Here is a 24,405-nt window from a genome sequence, read left to right on the forward strand (position 1 = left end):
CTAAAGTGATACTCTGATTAACAAGTCTAATTCCCTCCCATTGCTTACTTTGGTCTTACTAGCATGAGAACTCTTGCTCTGCTTCCTACAAACTCTGTACGGTAAGGATATTTCAGAGATATTTTCTCTTATTACACTTTTTCTTAAGTCCTAAAATATGAGATTTTACAAGTTTATCTGTTTTCTTAAGGTACCAAATATAAAATAAAAACAGGATGTCTTTCTGATGTTCTTAGTCATTACTATGTTCATGAGTTAAGTGCCTATAAATTCAGAATATTGAATCTGCTGCCAAAACCACTTCAGTGTTTCTAAATCGATGTTAATTTTTCTAAATTATTCAATACTCTTTTTTGTGTGTGTGCTTCTTTTAAGGAACAGAGTATTTAGCACAAGTGTTGTTGTTGATTGCCTTTGAGTCAAGCAAGATTCAAAGTCACCCTATGAACAAAAAGCCTGAATCCTTTCTATAACTATCGACCTTTATCGAAGTTCACAGAGTTTCTGGAGGCATGTTGTTTAGGAAATGGATGCCACTCCTGCTTCCAACAAGTGTAGGTACATGGCTGGAAATTTCTCCTTTCACAGCTTTTCACAATATCCACCTATAGATGCATTTTCATTCTCAGTCCCAGTTCTGTAGGGTTTTTTCCCCTCAATAAAGGAAATCAAGAAAGTTGAAGATAATGTACTCAATTCAAGAAACTATCATTTTACTTCATTGAAAAGACAGAACAGGTCAGGAAAACCAGGCAAGAATGTGATGAAAAGATGCTAGGATTTAAAAAAAAAAAAAGAAAATCAAGAGACTAGCTAGTAGCAAAAAACAAATTATACTGAGTCACCACAACACTCATATAAAAAGACAAATACTGCAGATCTACTGTTAAGACAATGCTTCAGTAACTGGCCTAGTAAAAGCTAGAAGGAAATGATTTCGAGTATTTTGGCCTGATACCAGTAAGCAGTGATTTAATGATGATGGGGTGGTCAGACTACAAAAACTGTCCCCTCCCTTTTTTAGCATAGCCACCACTTGATTCTTTGATGCAACAAATTATTCCAGACAAATGGTCTCAAAATATTGAGATCTACACTACTGATACACAGAACTGATTACATTTTTTACAAGAAACAGCATGATTTTGATTACATCTAAATTGCTAACAAAGCTCTAGCAATTAAGAATGGCAGTGTTATAACAAAAGCCAACACTAGCTTTTCAGATTTGGGTTTTTTAAGAGTGGTCTTGAAGGAAATCTAATCATGCTTTTAAAAAATGCTCGAGGTTACTCCAAGCTTGGCAATTAATACTTGGCATAAACAATAAGAGAACAATCACCAACGTGATAAGTAAATACAACATTCTAGGCCAATACCACAGAAGAAAAAGTGTGCTAGTGATTAATAAGTAGTTAATGGATTTAATAGACTACCGTGGTCTCTAAGTAGATGTGCTCAGAAGTTCTGATTCAGCCAAACATTGAATTTTAAAAGGAGCAAAGTCAAGGATATCATTTCATGATTTCTGATACACTGAAAACAAATTTGTTGTTGTGGGTGTGTTCTGAGAGTGGTTTATTTATTTTGTGGATTGTATTGTTTTTTTTTAATGCATACCATCCTCAGGACTTATCACCAACGCCTTCGTAGGAAAAAACGTCAAGGATTATTAGTTGATAACTGCATGCTTCTTATGGGCAAATAATGCTAAAAGTTTTAAATAAGGACAGCAATACATTTCCTAATTTGACAGATTTAAGCATTTTTACAGCTAAAAATTCTCAGTTTTGAACTGAGCATGTAGAATATGTTCCATATTTTAACCTATGAGTTATTATTGAGTATTATCTTGTAAATTTGCCTATGAAATTAAAATTTTACTCTGATAAAAAAGAAACTGATAGAAGTGGCATAATAATGAATACTCTGAATTGCTCCAGTGTCATTTGAAGATGAAAAGTTATAGGGTTCTACGCAAGACATCTAGTGACTTGCTGTACTGTACATAATCCTACTTAAAACCTAATAGCTGGATGTAGAACTGATATTTAGTCCAGGATGTTCAAGATAGGATGGCCTTATTCAAAGCCAATGTTTATTCAAACAATTTTGTAGCTAGCAGTCCTTCCTTTGGAGGTAAAGAGCATTATATACCAGAACTTTTAATAACCACAATTCAGAAGAATTAAAAGAAACCATTTTAGTTAAGAATCAAACAGAGTGACAGGTGGAGAGTCAGGGGGACCATAGAGAAAACAAAGACCAGGCAGGAATCCCTTTCGAGAGTGGCTTTGAAGAAGGAAAGAACTAAGATAGCATGGCAGCTTCATAGGTCATGAATGTTCTCAGGTACCACAAGTGTTTTCGTAATGATGTTTTAATAAAGGGCTTTAAATGCACATTAAAGGGTGTTTTCCAAGAATATAAGTGAAGATTTTTTTTCTGTTTTTTTTTTTAAACCCACAAGCTAGTTGGCCAAAGGGGTTATCTAAAGCTACGGAAGAGCACATCTGGTAGAAACACATGGCAATGGTCGCTGAGGAGATGTGCATGGGTGTCCCTTGCAGCATCCGGCAGTGGTGGCGCCGTGTGGGCAGAGTCACGGGTTCTCCGACGTCTGCTCCACCAGGGGCTCCGTGGTGCTGGCGCTCGCGTTTGCAGTGGAGTTCAAGACTTCGCCAAAATCGCCGCCAGCAGGCTTGGTTCCCCCTACTTTAGACTTAAAAAAAGTTCAGAAAGGAAAAGGCAACAGAAAATGTAAAGTTAGCCGACTCTGCATAAAGTCACTCCATGATTAGAGAACAAACATATCAGCAATCATAGAGCTCAGTGACTATCAAATATATGGAATTGAGTGCTGCTGTCATTCAGCATGGCTTAGTAACACTACTGCAGTCTTTTGCCGAGATACTAATATTAATAAAATACCTACTGAATTCTCAGGATACTTCTTATGCCATCAAATTGTTCATCCAGCCACACACATTCAAAAATCTTGTTAGGGGTCTTCCTCTCCTTCACTGACACTCCATCTTCCTAAGCATGATATCCTTTTCCAAGGAATAACCTCACCTAGCTACACGTTCCAAGTGTGATTTACAAAGCTTCGCCATTTTTGCCTCCAGGGTGTTCCCCAGATGCACTAACTTCCTAGTGTTCCTCCAAAGGGCACTCAAGGCTTCAATTTATACTATCAAATTCCCATCGTCTAAGAGACCTTCTCTGCCCTCCTTCCTGTCAACCTACTCTGTGTATCTTCACTGTTCCCTACACTTTCCCACTGCAGGATTTTCTTTATTCTGTCTGTTTAATCAACTAAGCATCTTATAGAAACCGTCTGTGTCTCCCACTTCATCATGTATGTCTAATGCCTAACATTCACTGCCTGCCACATGAGAGATACTCAGTATTCAGATACATGAATCAATGAAAAATCTACAGGTATTTATATAGAGTCAGTATTTAACCGACTAGAAATGATTTATCAAAATTTAATATAAAGAAAAATAGAACTCTATTTGCGGTTTCCTGAGTATACTTTTAAAATAGTGTGCATATTATTTACTATTCAGTATGCACATTTAATAGGGAGCTCTAGTGGCAAGAAACTGTGCTGCAGTCCCAAAGGCACATGGTTCGAGGCCACCAGCTGCTCTGTGGTAGAAAGATGGGTAATCTCCTCCTATGCAATTAAATGCCTCTGAAAACTTGCTGGAGGGTCAGCTATGGGTAGGTTTCAATGCCACAGTACACAACAACAATGCACACTTAAAACACTACATATTTTTAAAGCTTATTGCTGTACAGTAAGCAGCTTCTCAATTTAAGCAGTATAAGCATCAAGCTTGCTAACCAAAAAGTCAGTACTTTAAATCTACTAGCCACTCTGTGGATTTCCAGTCACCTCCTGGAAAGATTTACAGGGGTCCAAGCCTGATGGAGGGTCATTCTGTATTGGAATGGACTTGATAGCAGTAGATAAATATACTCAGGACTGTGGATAATAAATGACTGAGAAGTTTATCCTTATCCATATTATAAAACCAGCACATACTGGTAAAGAGTTTCCAATTAGCCCTTTATAAAACAAAAGCTCAGGTTAGATTTGAAGAAAAGACTCTGATAAACTCAGAAAACTCACTACCACAGAGTCAGCTCCAACTCACAGCTGACCACCCAGCAGGCTTGCAGAGGCTGTAATTCACAAGCGAGATTACCCTTCCCCCTCCCCCCCCATTGGAGCAGCTCATGGATTTGAACCACTCACCTTTGGACTGTTAGTGCAACTCTCTACCACTAAGCCACTAGAGCTCCCTTTACAATATTGAGAATGCAATTATAGTAAGCCCTGACTTTTCACAATAGTTTCTTTTCTAATATGTAGTTTGGCATTAAAAAAGAAAACACAGTCTCTTGTACTGACCTAGACGGACTATATTTCTCAGTCATCAAATCTATACTGAGTAGCTACCAGGACAGTCCCAAACTCTGGATATGTATCAGTGGTCATAAAAAGCCTACATTTACACATTCTAGTCAATGTTAAAATAAACAGGGTATAGGACTGTGTGTACAGTAGGAGCCCTTTCTGTACAGCATTTATAAAAGCATGTGTAGACACAGAAAATGTGTATTAAAGTGTATATGTGCAAGGGGGAAAAAACGTTGAGATCACTGGAGCTGTACATAGGGTCGTTATGAGTCACAAGCGACTTGACGGCCCATAACAACAACAACAATGTACCTCAATTATCATTTGAAAGATGAAATGTGAGTTTTGTTTTAAGCTGACATAAAAAACACTTAAAATGTTCATTTTAACCCCTAAAATATATCCACTATAATTATCAGAGTCAGAGTACAAACAAATGAGCATGCATGCTTCCATTTCCAATTTTTTTTCCAGTATGGCTCTGGAAGCATACAACATCAACCACGATTTCGTACAAATTCTGTAGGGAGCGACTGGAATCGATGGGAACTAGATGACCTTTCAGTTTGCATATGGTCCTGAGAATTGATGACTTGTAGTTTTGAGTGCCATCTTGAAGTTAATACAATATACACATTCGTTAAATCAGTAACTACAGGATGCCATTCCCATTAATTGAAATCGAGAACATAAACAATACATCTTCAATGAATGTCATTATGACATTATTTATAATAAGACTTCCAGTCACTGAGGCTTAAACAAACAAGATCTATTATTAGGCATATGCCGATAGCCGTTAAACACTGAAAAACATATTTAGTGATATGAGGAAGTGTTTACGACAAATGGCTAATTTTTTTTTTAAAGAGTATAAATCCCTCTGCTGACATACATTATTGTTTCTGGTAAGGGGAACAAATAGGTTAAAAAAAATTTATGTTTTTCCATAATGTCTTATTTTATATAATATTAAATTTTGTCCCGTTACAAAAATATCATAAATTAATAAGGCAAAACACCAGCACAAACTTTTAAGCACTGTTGCTTTAAAATATATACATTTCTAAAAAACAGATTCTAAGTTATACTGTTCTTTCACACTTAGCATGCTGACACGTACAACATACACTCAAATACTGATTTAAATGTTCTTATAACCTTAAACCTTATAACTCTTAATGATTAGTGATAAGTTAAAGACTAGATTTTTTAAAGTTCATTAAATATCTTAATAAGAAATACTAATGGAAATTATTTACCACATAAAAAAATAAATCATCAAGCAAGATATTTGAAGCAATCTGTTCATCTCTCTACTTGCCTTTAAGTTCTCAACCTTTTCTTCAAATGATTTGAAAGTTGGGGAATTTCTAAGGAGAGAAAATGAAAACAAATGGCAAAAATTACAAACACGGGGGAAAAACCTAAACAATTTTGAAAATATTAATTTTCATTAAGTATTAAAAATGTCAGATTCTATTATTCTCACCAAGCTGATACACCCTATTTTTGCTCAAATAATATGCTTCACTAATGTTGTGTGTTTTACCAGCTGTAACTGCCATCTTATTACAACATTCTCTGGTATCTTTTAAAGTATTCACTGTTATTTATTTATTATAGCAACATGTTAAAAAAAAACAACCATAGTGCACTTATGAAAGAGGCATGCTTGTTAAAATAAAACACAAGAGTTTTGTTGTTGTTATGTGCCACCGAGTCACTTTCAAGTCATAGTGACCCTATGTACAAGAGCCCTGAAACCTGCTCTATCCATTTATTTGTGTTAAAATACAATATTTTACCTAAATACACTATCAAAATAAGCCACTTTAATAAAATTTGGGAGACAAAGAGATTTTATATGATAAATGTTTATAGTTCCCATTCTGTACCACATTTGCGCAGATGTACTCATGAGGAATGTCTATTATTACTACATGAGTTCAAATATCTTTTTTAACATTTCCACAATTTGAATCAATGAACAAAGCCAGTCTGGGGCATAGATAATACAGATATGTCCACAAACATGAAAAAAGGAATAAAATCAACTATCAACGATAATCAATTCTCCCCAATCTACAATCAAAATCACCATGAGACCAGTATAATTTTGGCTAAGATGCTCTGGAATTCATGTTTAAATTCATGTTCCCAGACCAAACTTCTAGAGGAACTCTCAGCACCCAACCAGGAAAAAACAGATTATGAGCTTTCATTTGGTGCTTAATAAACAGGGGGAGGGTGGGAACTCAACTCATTGCTTTGGGATCAGAATGACTCAGCCCTGTAACTCCGGCAGGTTTTCAGAGGCTGTAAATCCTGTGGGAGGAGACTCCTCCGCTTCCTCCCACCAGCAAACAGCTGATGGATGTAAACCTGCAGAGAAGCTCAACCTTTGGGTTTAGTAGTGCAACTCTTTACAGACTACACCACCAGGGAATAATAACCAGGGAAGGGACAAAAAGAAGAGAGCACAAAACCTCAGCTCACCCTGCATGTCACTGCTGCCCTGGGGCAGGGAGAACGTGGAGGCTGTGGACAGGCTCTAACACACCTGCACATTCACCTATGTCACCCCAGGCTGATCACAGCACCTTCGTCTCTCACACCCAGGTTTCTGAAGCCTGATTTATACTCTCCATCTAACTCTGAATTATATTCCTACCACCAAGATGAAAAACAAAAGAGACAGCAGTGGCCTGGTTATGCTCCCTTCCACAGCAGCGCCGGGGAGCACACTCTAAGCCAGGGGTTGTGCCCTCTCATATCAGCAGCATCTCTCCCAGACTTAGATGGAGTTTCTGAGGTCCCAGTTCAGGCCACAGAATTAGAACCTCAGGGGCAATAAGCAGATCTGCAAGCCCTGCAGTAACTCTGACACATTAAAGCACGGATTGCTAAAATCCTCTGCCTTCCTAGAGTGGCCAAAGGCTCAGTGAGAGAGGAGAAAGCCACTTGTCACTGATTACAATGACAGAGGCCAAGAAGATTGAAGTAATTGTTGTTACGTGTCATCAACTCAGAACTTACAGCTGACCCTCCACTGGGTTTTCAGAGGCTGTAAATCGCACAGGAGGAGGCTGCCCACCTGCTTTTTCAGCTACAGTGAACCTCCTTGCCCAGGAGACCAATGGCTCCCTAATTAAAACAGAGTTGGTTTCAAATGCCAAACCAGAATAAGAGAAGTGAACAGAAGACGCAAGAAGAAGACAAAGAAGAATAAAAGTTTATAATTAAAGTCTTCGTGGAACAGCTAGTGGATTTGAACTGCTGCCCTTTTGGTTAGAAGACATCTATATTCATGAAAATATCAGTCGTATTCACTTTTCCAATTAAACCAATTTCTGTTGTGAAAGGATACAATCCATCCCCACACCCACTGCCATCACATCAATTCTGACACAAGACAGCCCGCCATCCAGTTTCCAATCTGAACAAGAGCAGATCATCTCATCTTCCTCCTGTGAAGCAGCTGCTGGATTTGAACTGCTGAAATCTTTGGAAAACTTGACATCTACTATACCACCAGGGCTCAAAAGATTTCATTCTATTTTAGAAATAACAATTTTTAAACACACACATGCCCTTAGTCTCTTGCCCCCACTCCAACATTACAATCATCAGAGCAAGTAAAACAGATGCAGTGTTACACACACAGGTTTGAAGTAAAATACTAGCCAATACAAAAGCATAAGACTAATCACATTTTGTAAGAAGTATACTTTACCTCATAGCAGGCATGCTAATTGAATGCTGAATGGAGCGTATACTAAGAGGCAGCATTAAAAGAGACAGAAATAAAGTTAGTACTGTGGTGATCTGGCAAAAAGAGAACAGAACTTACCTTTGTAAAGCTTTGTTGTTTTGGTATCACTAAGAACTATGCACTTTTTGAGGTGGAGGGTTATAGAAGTTTTTCAACAGAACTTAATTTTACTCATGAACCAATTTCAGCATAACCCCAGTAGTTATTAAAGCTAATTAATACAATCTCACACTTTATAGCACCTTGAAAACGATAAAGTGCCTTCCTGGCACTTGCAAGGCATAAAACATCATGACTCAAAAATTATTTGCCCAAGGTGGCAAATCTAGGGAAACGCTAAATCAAGAATGGTAACTTAGGTCTTCAAGACTCCCAATCAGTGTTCATCACCTCCCTTCAAAAAGAACAAGTACGTACATTTATGTGCACACACATACACATGTACACACATGTATTCACACAAAAAAGCAAGGTCTGTGAAAGAGGTCCTGCAGCCGTCTTTCTCCCAGATAGATATTCCCAGGTCAACACGGGAACGTTTCAAAATAAGTCACCTGTTTATCAACTTCAAATTATTTGAAAACTGGGTAACACTTCTTGATATCAGTATCAGTTTTTAATATGAGACACCAGTACTTACTCTCAATTGACTTAAATGTTCTTAAAAGCCATTCAAATCAAGCGACTTTGTTTGTGTTATATCTTACATACTAATGAAAATAAAGATTAAACATATATCCACTTGAGAATAGAATGAAATTCGAACATGAAGATAAAAAGTCACGGGCTCCCTGTTCTCCAGGCACCCGGTTTAGTACCAGGAGCAATTCAGACACTAGTTTTAAGTCCATCAAGTTCTTTGCTCCTCTGCAGTCCACATTTAGGGAAAGTCAATTCTGCTGGTGGCTGTCTACAGAAGGTTACATGAAGTTTCACCTCCCCTCAGTTTATACATTATCCTTCATTTCATTCAAGTTGCAATAATGTATTGGAAACTTCAGAATTGGAAAGCGATGACGCTGGAGGACCAGAATCCTCTCTAACAGACTTTAAGAAATTGTTGTCATTGTATACTGCTGAGTTGGAGCCCACTCACAGTCGACCCTTCATCAAGTTTTCAGAGGTAGTAAACTTCACAGGAGGTGACTGTCCATCTTTATCCTACAGAGAAGCTGGTGGATTCAAACTAGCACCTTTGGGTTGGCAGTGCCATTCCTAACCTTTAGGCCACCAGAGCTACCTAAGAAATAGCATCCATAGAACATTGTTAAAATTCTTTCCAACTTGATTTCTAGACACCAAATAAATAAGCATGTGATTATGAATAAAGTAGGAACATGAATTTGGGTTTCTCAAAACACATTTGCGACTAACTCAAAGAGAGCATCCTGACTCTCCCTCAGATTCAGTCATCAGCTTTCAATCCCACACTTACCCATATTCTTACTTTGAAAAAGTTATCCTTTTAAAAAGTTAGATTGACTTTAAAAAATATATTCCTAACTTCTTGCATCCTCATTTGCTCTTTATGTCCCTATTAAGAGTAAAGGGAGAGGGAGGAAGGAAAAGGAAGAAATACAAAGAGGAGAAGGAAACATTAAAAAGACTGGCATTGGTGGGAGTGTAAAATGGTGCAACCACTGTGGAAAGCGATGTGGCGCTTTCTCAAAAAGTTGCAAATAGAGATACCATTTGACCCAGCAATTCCACTACTGGGAATATACCCTAAAGAGACCATAAATGACATCCAAGTAGATATATCCATACCCATGTTTATCACGGCTTTGTTTACAATAGCAAGGAGTTGGAAACAACCTAAATGCCCATCAACAAACGAATGGGTAGAGAAGCTATGGTATATTCGCACAATGGAATACTATGCTGCATTGAAAAACAAGGAACTCATGCAATATTATTCAAAATGGGTGAACCTGGAGGACATTATGCTGAGTGAGGTATCACAGTCACAAAGGGACAAATGCTATATGGTGCTACTGTTGTATAATGAGGCTGGCATCGAAGTGGGGGTAAGACTGAGAAAAACTGGATGAACTATGTTTACAGCATTGAAGTCGATGGGGGAGAGAATAGTTTAAAAGTATTATACTTTAGGGCATTTTGTTTATCGTAGGAGTATGCAATGAGGGTTGCAGAGTGGATTATATTTGGGGTTGGGGGATGTGTGTGGGGGGATTGATTGCATACCAATGAGGGAGTTTTTCTTTTGCTTTTCAAGGAGAGGAGCAAATGGGGGGGGGCGGGGAGAAGGGTGCAACAATGAATGAATGGCATTCCAAAATCTCTGTAGATGTTCATTGAAATGAAAAATAAATTTAAAAAAAAAGAGTGAAAGAATATTTAAAAAAAAAACAACCCACCAAAAACAAAAAAACTAATGACCACTCTTATTCAGGGAGGTAGTTTTGAGAAGATTCTCTCTGTCCTCCTAGATCTTCAATAAAGTGCTTCTGATATTACAAAAAAAAAAAAGACTGGCATGCATTGGATATTTACCACATACACACAGAAAAGAGTTATCAATGTATTATAACTGCGTTGAATCTTCACAATTGCCTAATATAAGTGATGGCTCAAAGGACCTGCCAATATAGCTGCTACCTATTATTATCAGGATGCCTTTAACAAAACACACCCAGGAACATTATTCATGTGGTGATGGTGGCAGGTGCTATCAAGTCCGCTATACCTCACAGCGGCTCCCTGACACCTGTATGAACATTGTCCTATCCTTTTCCATCTTCACAATCTTTTATAAGCTTGAACTCACCGTTACAGTCACCGAGTCAATTGAGCTTGCTAAGTCTTCCTCTATCTCTTTCATATTAGGTTATTAACATTTATTTTTATATTCTGTTAACACTTCCAAATTTAAGCAGTTATTCTGGTTGTTAACAAGTCTACCCCTACAGTAGGGAACACTGTTGTTTTCAAGTGAGTCAGAACCGACCCATAGCTGACCCTCCAGTGGGTTTTCAGAGGCAGTAAATCACATGGGAAGAGACTGTCCAACCGTCTCCTGCAGAGGAGCTGTAGATTCGAACCACATGCCTTTAGGATTGCAGTGCATTTTCTTACCACTAGACTTGACGGCACATAACAACAACAGGCCTTCTTACCACTAGGCCATCAGAGCCCCCAAGCAAACTGGTTAAGTAAGCAAATTAGGAAGCAGGGGCATGAAAGGTAGAAAGGTTCATGAAGGCTTTTAAGTTCTAATCAAAAGGTACTCTCTAGAAGGAAAGAGAAAAAGTTATTTCTTTTATTCTCATTAAGTGGTGGAAATTTTCAGCTACAATGAATCATTTGGAATGGCTTTACACACAAATAAAAAACACCTAAAGCCCTATACGAAGAATCACACCTGTAAAAAGGATAAACATCCTTTTGAAATAAAAGCAAAGTTGGTCAGCACTTCCTCTTAAACATATAAAAAAATAGTAGATTAATTGAAACCACTGGATGACTGAAGAAAAAAAAAATCCTCAACCTGAAAGCATCAATTCTGAACTGATTCACAGCTGACCCTTCAGTGAGTTTTTCAGAGGCTGTAAATTGCACAGGAGTGGAATGACCGTCTTTCTCCCGCAGAGCAGTTGGTAAGTTTGAACTGCCTACTTTGGGTTGGCAGTACACTTCTCTCCCTCAGAGACCACAAAGTTCCTACTGAATTACAAGAGTATGATAGTCTCACTTATTATCACTGAGTCACTTCTGAGAACACTGGCCCTCCAGTGGGTTTCCAAAGCTATAAATCTTAGGAAAAAACAGGAAGAGATAGCTCATCATTCTCTCTAATAGACTCAGCTTCTGGCTTCAAAGCACCAGAGACATGTATACTTCAGGCTAGCAGTGCAAGTGACAATGGATCACAGTATCAATGGATTACACTATCAAGTATATATTTATACTATGCTACTAGTAACATCAAAATCTGTATTTGTTTAAAACTAGCATCAATTGAGATTTTTCAAGGAAGGAGTTTACCACATAAGGTCTAGAAAGGCACCATGCAAGAGAATGCTGAGTATGTACAGAACATCGGGCTCTCCCCAAGGAGCTTCCTAGGATGCCATGCATGTTACCAAGGCCCCCTGCATCTTCAGTCTCAGTGCCTTAGGACACCAAAACAAAACTTTCTCTGTCATCCATATTCACGTGTCTTTCTTTCTTCCTGTTCCCATCTCCTCCCCTCTTTCTAGCAAAGACTTATAACGAATATTTAAATCCTGAATGCAGAGTTATTAATTGGCAGTGAAAATAAAAACTGTTGCTGAGTATAAACAATTCATGAGCTGAACTGTATCTCTTCCCTTTCCATATACATGATTACATCAAAGAGCGAGATCATGGCCTTAAGTTTGCTGGGTAAGTACCAAGTCAAAAGGGGAAAAAAAAAGTCAAAGTCATTACCATGGAGTAAACATAGACTCCTAGCCTTATACTGCATAGTGCTACTGTTGTAAAACGGGACTGGCATTGGAGTTGGGGGGAGAATGAGAAAGATGGGATAAGTAATGTATACTGCCTTGAAAAAGATGAGGGAGAGCACTGTTTAAAAGGGATATATGATTGGGTATTATTGTCATGATGGGAGTCTGGATCGAAGGCTGCATAGTGTATGGGACTTGAGGGGAGGGATTGTATAACAATGAAAGAATTTTTCTTTTACTTTTCAGAGAGAAGAACTAACTGGGGGGTGAGGGGTGGGCAGGGAGAAAAGTACAACAATGAATGAATGGAAATGCAAAGTCTCTGTAAATTTTCATTAAAATTATTAATTAAAAAAAAGGACTCTTAGCTAACCAGTGGGTATCTGAAGTTGTAAGTTGAACAGGGGAAGATTGCCCATCTTTCTCTCAAGGAGTCGCCTATAAATTCAAACCACCAGAGAAAGGTGGCCAGGGTTGTTGTTGTTGTTGTTGTTGTTATGTGCCATCGAGTTGCCTCCAGGGTTAGCCAAAGATTTCCTGGCACTTGGGGAAAAGAAAAAAAAAAACAACACAAAAAAAACCCTCACAGTCTGTCTCCAAAGGCTTTGCTCTGGGGCTGGAACATCCAAAAGCTACTGTCCAGGTTCTCTCTCCCCTTCAGCAGTACTTGGGGAAAGTGCCAATAATGTCATGTGACTCAAGATATGGTTGTTTCTTTATATATTTGAACATATTCAGGCAAGTTAAAATCTGGATTTACTGGTCTAAAATTTATTTAAGGTGACTTTGTCCAAATCTTTGGAATGTAAAAAAATCATAGCATTTAACTTGCAAAATCTGTTTTTTCCTCTTTCATCTCTAAATTTACTAAAAAACATTGTATGGTGTCAGAAATCTTGGGGGAGCTCTGGTAGCCTAGTGGTAAGGAGCTGCAACTACAATCCCAGAGGTCCACGGTTCGAATCCACCAGATGCTCTGTCGGGGAAAGAGGGACAATCTCCTCCTGTACCAGTCAGATCTGATTTGACGGTACACTCACATAAAAATAAAAATAAAAAAAAATTAAAAAAAAAATCTTGACAGTTGGCCATGGACTGCTGAAAAACAAACAAGTCTGAAGGTGGAACCTGGCTGCTTCTTAGTGGCAAAGCTTCTGAAGCTGTGTCTCTCATATTTGGGCATGTTACTAGGAGGGAACAGTCCATGGAGAGGGACATCATGATTGGGAGGGTACAGGGTCAGCACAAGAGAGGAAGACCCTGGATGAGATGGATTGACTCAGTGACTGGGGCAATAGGGGTAGGTGTGTCAGAGACAATAAGATTGGCTCAGAATAGAGCAGGATTCAGAGCTGCTGTTCATAGAGTCACTATGAGTCGCAAGCAACTCAATGGCATATTAACAACAACAATATCCACTGTATTGGCCTCCATCGAGGTTATGGTCTCCAGCTACACTAATTGTGAACACATGGTCTTACTAAGCCTCAGCAGTTGTGAGACCAATGTAAGACAGTACTTTCCACATTGTAAACAATGGTGGTGGAGAGACGGTAAAGAGCCTGTGGCAAGGTATAACCAGAGGAAGCTGGGAGCTGGAGCCACCATTAAAAGTTTTGCTTGGTGAATGATTGAAGGAAAAGCTGGCTTGTAACTGCTCTGCGATAAAGCTTGCTGAATGATGAGGAAACAAAAAAAAAAAAAAAAAAAAGAATGATGAGGAAACCGAAAGTGCACTTATGCTGCTGAACTGAACCTGGACCTTAACTAATTGAGAAACTATGCCTTGTTAATCTGGCTTGGGACTGCTGGACTAAACCTGGGCTTGCATTGTAGGATACTCTTTGCCACCCCTACTCCACAATTTATTTCCTAAATGAACTCCACAACTGTGAGTAAAGTCTGTGAATCAACCTGCAACAATCATTGTACCCAATGGTTGGTAGAAACACCTGCAAAAGCATATGAGATGGTATGGTTGACTTCGGTAGCTATTTGTTATCTCCTCTCATGCATTCACTCTGAAAACCCATTGGAAGGTCAGCTATGGGTCAGATCTGACTCAACGGTACACAACAACAACATGAATATTATCAATGGGGAAGTTACCCCTTTTTAAAATTTTATTTTATTAATTTTAATGAACATTTACACAGAGATTTTGGATTTCTATTCATTTGTTGCACTTTTCTCCCTGCCCACCCCATCAACCCCAGTTTGCTCCTCTCTTTGAAAAGCAAAACTCCTTCATTGGTAAACAATCCCATTGCTCCCCACCTGGAGTGCACTCCACTAAGCAACCTTAATTCTGGACTCTTGTGATAATCATAGCACCCTATCATATGTCACTTTTAAACTGTTCTCTCCCTCATCTGTTTCAATGCAGTATAAATAATTTATCCAGTTTTTCTCAGTCTTACCCCAACCCTGATGTCAGTCCCATCCTACAACAGTGGCACCATGCAGTATTTGTCTTTCTGTGATTGAGATATCTTACTCAGCATAATGTCCTCCACGGTCACCCATTTTGAATAATATTGCATGAGTTCCTTGTTTTTCAATGCAGCGTAGTATTCCATTGTGTGAATATACCACAGGTTCTCTATCCATTCCTTTGTTGATGGGCACTTAGGTTGTTTCCAACTCCTTGCTATTGTGAACAAAGCCACGATAAAAATGGGTGTGCATATATCTGCTTGGATGGTGGTTATGGTCTCTTTAGGGTATATTCCCAGTAGTGGAATTGCGGGAAGTTACCCTTTATGAAGCAGACAGAAGTCAGACACGTGGTGGCCACCACCAAGTTGCATCTGCTCCTTACACACACTGCTTTAGATTTCATGTATTGACACATTATAAAAAGGACTGAAAATAATACATGTATGTTGTTGTCTGCCTTCAAGTCAGAAATGATTCAGAGCTGACTCTCCTGTGGGTTTTCAAAGGCAGCAAATCACACAGGAGGAGAATGCTCACCCTTCTTTCAGATAGTAACTGGTGGATTCAAACCACATGCCTTTGGGATTGCAACATAGCTTCCTACCAGTAGGCCACCAGAGCTCCCTAACACATCTATTATCTTCTTATACTTTGTACTTGAACTTATTAAAGTGACTTGTGTAAAAAAAAACTAGAAAAGGATGACATTCTATTTCTTTCTGAAGGATTGATAAAATTTTTATCTGGTTCAGATTGGCTGTTCATAGCTTGTTATGAGTCATACCTGACGGCACCTAGCAATGCCAACAGATCTGGTATCTATCCAACAATCATACCTATCTACATTCACTTATTCTTAGAAAAAGAATAGTGGTGGTGGTGGTGGTGTGTATCATTCAGTTGGAAGTGATCCATAGCTGAGCCTCCAGCAGGTTTTGAGAGGCAGTAAATCACATGAGAGGAGATTGCACATCTTTCTCCTGCAGAATAGCTGGTGGATTCGATCTGCATATCTTTGTGCTGGTAGTGCATTCAATTCCTTACCACAAAGGCACCAGAGCTCCACACATACACTTCCTTAATCTTTATTACTATTATTATTAAGTTTAACAAAAATTTGTAGAGATTTTGGATTTCCATTCATTCATTGTTGCACTTTTCTCCCTGCCTCCCCATCCCCCTCCCCAGTTCACTCTTCTCTTTGAAAAGGAAAAGAAAAATCTTTCATTGTTTTACAATCCCTCCCCTCAAGTCCACTCCACTATGCAGCCTTCGTTCTGGACTGCCATCATGACAATAATAACCTAATCATATATACCTTTTAAAGATCTCTCATCTGTTTCAATGCAGTATACATAATCTTTTTAAATATATAAAAAATAATAATTATGGATACTGATTAAACATGCTGTTGTTGTTGCTGCTGTGTAACATCAAATCAGAATGAACCTATAGCTGACCCTCTGGCAGGGTTTCCAAGGAGGAGACTGTTCATCTTTCTCCCACAAAACTACTGGCAGATTCAAACCATTTATTTGCCTTTGGGTTGACAGCACAACTCCTTACCATGAAACCACCAGAGCTGATTAAGCATATAATTCTTTTCTATTCCTTAAAAACCAGTGCCATCAAGTCACTTCCACTTCTTGATGTCCCCATGAATGTGGACGGAGAGTGGTACTCTGCAGGGTTTCCAGGGGATGCTCCTATTTCATCAGGACTTTCTTCCAAGGAGCCTCTGAACAGATCCCAACCTTTTGATTAGCAGGCAAGGGCATAACCAATGTGCCACCAGGGCTGCTCCCTTCATTTTATAATTAGATATGGTCAGGGTTATTCCATTCACACCTCATCCCAAGTTCCCACTTCCTTTCCCAACTCCTCTTGGGGACTGTAAACTCTATCAGAACAAGAACTATGCCTAGGTCAACATCGTGTTCTTTATAACACAGTATTAAGTTCACAGTGGGAACTCTAAAGTGAGCAAAATGGATCATGTACTTGAATTCAGTCCTACTTAAATTCATTGCTTATTCACACAATTCATGTAACTTTAAAAAAAAAAGTCTTCTTGTTGCTAGGTGTTGTCAGGATGACTAAGACTCATAGCAACCTCAAGAACACCAGATCTGAACCTTGCCCCATCTGGCTCCATCCTCCCCATCTCTACCATTGTACCAGTGACTGTGTCAATTCACTTCCCAGAGGGTCCTTCCGCTCAATGAACCTCGACCTTCTCTGCATGAGGTCTTTTCCCAAGGACTGGTCCTTCTGACAACATGCCTCAAATATTTGAGAAGAAGTTTCACCACCTTTGCCTCTACAGGAGCAAGCCTGGTTGCTGTCTTAGGAACTACCTCATATACTTAGGATACTTTCAGTGAACACAAAAGATACAGATTCACTTTCATGAAAAACTTTACTTCGCTCCGCTAATAACCTGATTTCTCTCTCTCTCCCCCCCACCTCATAATTTTAGATTCAAGCAGTTCGTTATTTAGATTTTATATATTCACTACATTATACAAGATCCATCTAACATTACCTACAATGTCCCTAGTACCACAACCCCTTCTAAACCCAGCCTGGATTTCAGGCAGTTCTCTGCTGATGTGCTGTTCCAGTCATTTTTGGATGATCTTGAGTAAAATCTTGCTTGCATGTGAAATCAATGATACTGTTCTAGCATTTCCACACTCTGTTGGGTCACCCTTCTTTGGGATGGTAACAAATATAGATCTCTTCCAGTCAGCTGGCCAAATGGTTGTTCTATAGATTTCTTGGCACAACTTGGTGAGCACGTCCAGGGCAGCATCTGTTAGCTGAAATATGTCAACTGGTATACCATCTATTCCTGGGGCCCTATTTTTTTGCTATTTCCTTCAAAGCAGCCTGAACGTCTTCCTTCATCATCATAGGCTCTTGCTCATATGTTGTTTCATTAAATTCTTCTGTGTCTGCCAATTCCTTTCAATACAGTGACTCAGTATATTCTTTTAATCTTCTTTTAATACTTCCTGGAGCATTTAAAATTCTGCCCAAAGCATCCTTGATTATAGCAACTTGAGGTTTGAATTTCATTGTAGCTAATGTTAGATGGATCTTGGCTGAAAGCAGGGAATACTAGAGGAATGTCTGTGTTTCGTTGACTATGCGAAGGCATTTGACTGTGTGGATCGTAACAAACTGTGGTTGACTCTGAGAAAAATGAAACTCCCAGAACACTTGTTCAAGCTAATGCAAAACCTATACTTGGACCAGGAGGCAGTCGTCAGAACAGAGCAAGGAAACACTGCTTGGTTCAAAATTGGGAAGGGCGTACACCAGGAATGTGTCCTGTCTCTATACCTTTTCAACCTGTATGCAAAACAGATTATCTGGGAGGCTGGGCTCTATGAGGAGAAATGTGGAGTCAAGGATTGGTGGAAGATCTGTCAACAATCTGCGTTATGCAGATGACACAACCCTGCTTGCTGAAACTGAGGAAGACCTGAAGCGCTTGCTGCAGAAGGTCAAGGACTGCAGCTTTCAATATGGATTGAGGCTCAATGTCAAGAAGACAAAGATTCTCATCAATGGACCAACTGGCAGCATCAGGATGGATGGTGAAAAGATTGAGCTTGTTCACAGCTTTAGTCTGCTTGGCTCCACAGTCAACACTCTTGGCAACAGCAGCCAGGAAATTAAAAGACATATTGAGATGGGGAAGTTTGCTGTTAGGGATCTCTCCAAAACACTGGAGAGCATGGTGTCTCTCTGGAGACTAAGGTGCGTCTGATACAGGCCATGGTCTTTGCAATCACTTGTTATGTATCAGAGAGCTGGACAACGACTAAGGAGGACAGAAGGAGAATTGATGCCTTTGAGCTGTGGTGCTGGAGAAGAGTACTGAATGTATCATATCATGAACTGCTAAGAAAACAAACAGGTTCATCCTGGAGAGGGTTAAACCGGGTGGCTCCTTGGAGGCAAGGATTCTGAGGCTTCATCTGACATACTTTGGACATGTTGTAAGGAGGGACCTTGGAGGGTCCTTGGAGAGGGACATCATGGTAGGGAGGGTGGAAGGACAGCATGGAGAGGAAGGCCCTCTATGAGGTGGACTGATTTAGTGACTGGGGTAATCAGGATGGGTGTATCAGAGACAGTACAATTGGCACAGGACAGAGCACAGTTTAGGGCTGTTGTACATAGGGTCGCTATGAGTCGCAGGTGACTCGATGGCACATAACAACAACAACAACATTAATATTCCCTACAATTTACTCTGATTTCTCAAGATAAGTGTCACTAAGCTGGGAGCCTCAGCTCTAAATGCATGCTTGCTGACATAAGAAGAGCAACAGTTGGGCCTAGCAAGTGTATGTTTGAGAATACAATTTGCATTAGAAGAGGTAGAGATGAAGATCACTGCATGATCCTTCCTGCTTACAATCTGAAAGACATCCTCCACCATGGTGCTCTCCACCAATTACCTGGATAACTGGAGACTTCACGGGAGAGAGAGGAGAGGTTTGTTCAACACCACAAACTCACTGTCAGGCATAATTTTAGCTGACACTTTTTTAATGTGCTTTCTCTTTTGGCCTAACAGACTTCAATTTTCCTTTGAAAAGAATTAAAAATTCTTTGCATGCACAGCTTAAAAAGACAGACCATTAAAGACAATAAACAAACGAAAAATAAAAAAATAAATTCACAGTGGCTCATGTAAGACTGAAGACTACACTCTGCCACAGTACATATGCAGCATATTACACTGCAGTAATGGAAGTCAGGTGAAGAAAATACCAATACCCACTACAAAAGCACCAGAGAAACAGAAGCATCAAAGTCAGACATAAAAGGGAGAAATTCTGCATGCCATGGGAAAGTGGCCTTTTTTTTTTTTTTTTTCAAAAAGAACGAACTAGAAAGTATAAAAGAGATGTCAAAATCAATTGCATATTCTTTAAGCCACATCATCCAATTTTTCTTTTAGTTCATCAAGTCAATTCCAATTACCCATGGTATACCAAGAAATCCTCCCCTGAAATTTGAAAGGCACTACAGAAAAAGATATTCCAAATGCAAGCAAATATATGCAGTGGGCAAACATGACCATTCAATGTGATAGAAGAATCTAATCTGAGCACACATCTTACACAACTGCTAATCCGAAGTGATGGTTCAAACTGTCCTTACCTAAAGGAATGTGAAAAGGCTTGCAATCTGCAAGAAGCCAGAGTAAGCATTAGAGAAGAAAGGAAGTGCTGGTAAATCTAAAACAATTAAAGAACCCACTTTTAAAAACGTGTATACGGTCTTAATTAGATTCTAATGTGCTACACAATTCTACTTTCTGTAAGTGTAAAAGTCAGAATACCTAACAAATGTCTACGTAACTGTCAAAACATTTAAGAAAGCTATGTTTACGGCATAAAGATGATAGTTCAAACATAATGATCAAATCGTTTGGTCCTGTTAGTACAACATATAGCACCCATTTTATACATTGGTTGACTGAACCTATTCAACCAACAAAATTCTGGTTGCTCCCCACAAATGAAAAACAGGAAGCCATGCAACCTGAGGTTTGCTTCAAAACAAATACAAATCTGGCATGCCAGAGAAGCACAGCTGATTAAAACCACATCTGTAATTTCCGACACTTGGTAACTCCACATAGTGAGGGAGGGAAGCACAAAAGCACTGAAGTGGTTTTGTCAAAATGGCAGTTTAGCAGACTAATCTAAAATACAAATTAAAAACAAAAAGCAACAGCCCACAGTCAAGGTTTAGCCCTGAGCATGGAAATACACACACACTTTACAGATCAGTGCAAATCGGTGAGCATGTTACAACGGCACCATGGTATAAAAAAAGTAGCATACAGAAGTGATGTCAGGTCTCCATCCAAGCGTGCATGTCAATGGTCCCACACTCAAGTCCAGTACGACACCAGGCTTTGTCCATGATCACAAGTTTGCCACCACAGAGATATACTTACCCAGGATGACTAATTAGGAATAAACACACACAAAAGTTCACAACCAGAATTTTTAGACAGCTTCAAATGTATTCCTAAGATGATCACATTAGTGTTTGACTGCTATGCCCAAAAGAATGTCAGCAAGTATCTCAACTTTTGCTACAAAGGTGTGCCCTTCCTCACCCAATTCAGCAGAGTCCAGGGACTGACCAGACCCAGTCAGGAACAAACGCAACTACAGTAAGACATTTGCATTTGCCTCTGCTACTTAATGAGCAAAGAAAAACGAAGACATACTTTACATCTTCTAGCTTTTTAGTGATGACGGATCCAACAGAAGAAAAAGCAGCCGAAGCCTTCTGTCCAGCCTGAGACAAGGTTTCAGATGTCTTCTTGTACCTGCGTTAAATTACAAAAGAGTAGAGGGGGACAAAGTAAGCTTGAAAAAATTAGCCATTATTTCAAGTGCAATGATCATCACCTATTCAAGAACTCTCAAAAAACAGTTAATAAAAAAGCATTTGAGAACACCTAAAATCCTTCACAGCCACCAGCCTTGTCTTCAAACATAAATTCTAGACAACACTTTCTGTCCTGTCCCAGGACAGTAAGGAAGGTAGAGGACTACACAGGCTAAGCAAAAAGTATTTTAAAAATCAGGAAATGGACTAAAAATAATCCTACAGCAAAGATCAAGGATCTGGAATAAATTATAACTCATGTTGCTCCTTCCTTTTCCAAATAAAAAGGAACTCAAATGCCTCAGATGCCTTTTACATCTTTTATCTCCTAAAAATGGGGCCAGAAATAATAAGTAGGTCTGGATAGGTAGGGGCCATCTGTGTTTTATTGTCCAAATAAATTTTATGGACATAAAGAATTGTTTTTTCATTTCTCACGTCTGTAAGTTTACCAAATAAGGACTGGATGAATTCTCAAAGCATGTAAAAGGAATAATATTTAAAAGGACTCTAATGTGATATTTGCTATAAAACAAAGTACTATTTACCATCTCTCCCTTCCCCTCTACCCAGCAACTAGAGAACAGAAAGAAGAGAGAACAAATATGGTACCTACCAGAGAGGCTAAGATCCCCACATGAGAGAAATGCATGCTTAGGCAATTTTACTTACCCTTTGAAAATCAGATTCTAAGAGCAAACCTATTTTATAAAGATACAGTCAAAGAATCATTTCTTACTGCCAACTTACATGGGGAGAGAATGGACCAAAAGAAGTAGGCACCATAGTGCTACCATTTAAGACAGGCAGCCCGACTGCCTAACTGCTGAAGAGTAAAACAAAGAAAACCACAACAAAAACTAAACTTCATTGCCATTAAGTAGAGCAGTCTCATAGCCAATCCTCCAGGGGGTTTCAGAGGCTGTAAATTATGCAGGATGAGACTGCACATCTTTCTCCTACAGAGAGGCTGGTGGATTCAAACCACCTACCTTCACGTTGGTCGGCAGCACAATCTCTTACTCACTAAGGCACCGGGATTCCCAGCCGATGGTGAAGCAGTAAAAAAAAACACCACTAAGCTAAAGAGTTGTATAGACAGGACAGACTGCAGATAAGAAAGAATATCATTTGCTAGCACTGATCCTCCTTTATCTGGGAAACAGAATGGCTGGTAATAATACCATTATCATAATATGAGATTAAAAGACAGAGGTTAAGGAGCTGGCCTTGACCATGGAACATACTAGCCACATGATTCAAGAATCGTATGGTCCATATGCTGTTGGGTACCTAGGAACTGATTTTCAACTCAAAGAGACTCAATGGGATAAATTAGAACTGCTCCATGGGCTCTGCTAGGCTGTGTTCTTTGCGGGAGCAGATTGTCAAATCTTTTCTCCTGCAGTGACATTGGGTGAATTCTAACCACCAAACTTAGCTAGCTAGCAGCTGGGTGCTTAACTATTGCTGAACTAGGCTGCACACTTTGTCTAGAGTAGGAAGGGGGGAAAGATTGGCTCTATAGGCAGCCAGACTCAAGTTCAAATCCAGGCTACACGTTTTGAGTCAAAACTTACCTAAACTGAGTCAACTGCCTCCTCCAGGGCAATCTTACCACCCAGCCTATGTGGTTATTCTGAGGACTAAGTGATGCAATGTAGGTGTTTCTTAAGTTTATACACAGAAGTTTTAGAACCTAAACTTTCCTTAATGAGCAGAAGGTTTATTTTTTGTTTCTAGTTCCCAGAATGGTCTAGGACACTAAACTCAGAAAGAGTAAAGCATGTTTATGAGAAGAATGAGCCTTGGGTCACCCAAAGAAAAGCTACAGAATCGGCTATTCCTTTCTATTCCCCTCCACAGTCAAAAGGAGGAGGTTGTGGTGGTGTTTTTATGTGCTGTTGAGTCACCTGAGATTCACAGCAACCCTATGTACAATAGCTCTGAACCCCACCCTAATTTGAGCCAATCTCATCGTCTCCTACAGACCTAACCCCATTTCTCCAGTCACTGAGTCAATTCATCTCATCCTGGGTCTTTGTCTCATTTAACATACTCTAGAAATATGCACAAGCGAACATACGCAGATGTTGCCGTCACGTCTTGCCACCCTTTGGCAATGTTCTGCTTTATCTCCTGTAGTGAACTGATGCCAAGTTTCTTCTTGATCTCTGCTAGATGTTTCTCTTTTGCTGCTAGTACTTGAGACAGAGTCTGGATCTCCTCTTCCACCTGTAAGGAAGAGGGTTGGGGAGGAATTCAACAGGAGTCATTAAATAAGCTAAGATTATTAGTGAAAAACTATACATTCTAGTGTTATTTGGGGTTGTTATTTTATTTATTTATTTTTTATTTTTTTTTTCTTTCATTTTGAGGTCACTTGTAAAACAGGGAAAACCCAGGACCTATACAAAGCAAAAACCCATCAGAAGTAAATGCAAATACTTTCCACTAATAGAGAGTAACAGAAAAATTGTTGTATTGTTGAGTCAGAACCAACTCATAGTTGACCTTCCAGGGATTTTTCAGAGACAGTAACACACATGGAAGAAGATTCCTCCTCTTTCTACTGCAGTGGATTCGAACTATGTGACTTTGGGTTGGCAGCACAACTCCTTACCAATAAGCCACCAGAGCTCATTACAGAAAAGATGTTAAAAGGTAAAAAACTGCAAGACCTAGAAAAACAAGGCAATCCCATTGAGCTCTGCCTCTCACAAGTTTGACTGCGTCATACTGTTGAATAAGCTGGTCTTACTTATCTGCTCTAGTTTATTTTCTTTTGCCTGCTACCTCTTTATATTTCTATCCTTAACTGCCTTCTTACTTCTTCCTATAATTCTTTTACTCAATTATGTCCTAAAGCTTGG

The 24,405-nt window shown here is 39.2% G+C and overlaps 1 protein-coding gene across 1 annotated transcript in view; it reads right to left on the reverse strand.

The window, feature by feature from the left end:
* Positions 1-2,602: 2,602 nt before the first annotated feature.
* The window catches only part of TPD52 (tumor protein D52), a 50,219-nt gene continuing 28,416 nt past the window's right edge, over positions 2,603-24,405 (reverse strand). The window contains exons 4-9 of the mRNA XM_006880549.1: positions 23,619-23,767; positions 21,369-21,470; positions 20,285-20,311; positions 8,172-8,213; positions 5,760-5,808; positions 2,603-2,722 (exon numbers count right to left, since the gene is read on the reverse strand). Coding sequence (XP_006880611.1) covers positions 2,603-2,722; positions 5,760-5,808; positions 8,172-8,213; positions 20,285-20,311; positions 21,369-21,470; positions 23,619-23,767 — 489 coding nt within the window. The remainder of the gene's footprint in view (positions 2,723-5,759; positions 5,809-8,171; positions 8,214-20,284; positions 20,312-21,368; positions 21,471-23,618; positions 23,768-24,405) is intronic.

The sequence above is a fragment of the Elephantulus edwardii genome, unplaced genomic scaffold (genome assembly GCF_000299155.1).
Source record: "Elephantulus edwardii isolate Elephantulus edwardi_28Jun2011 unplaced genomic scaffold, EleEdw1.0 scaffold00008, whole genome shotgun sequence".
Classification (NCBI taxonomy): Eukaryota; Metazoa; Chordata; class Mammalia; order Macroscelidea; family Macroscelididae; genus Elephantulus; species Elephantulus edwardii.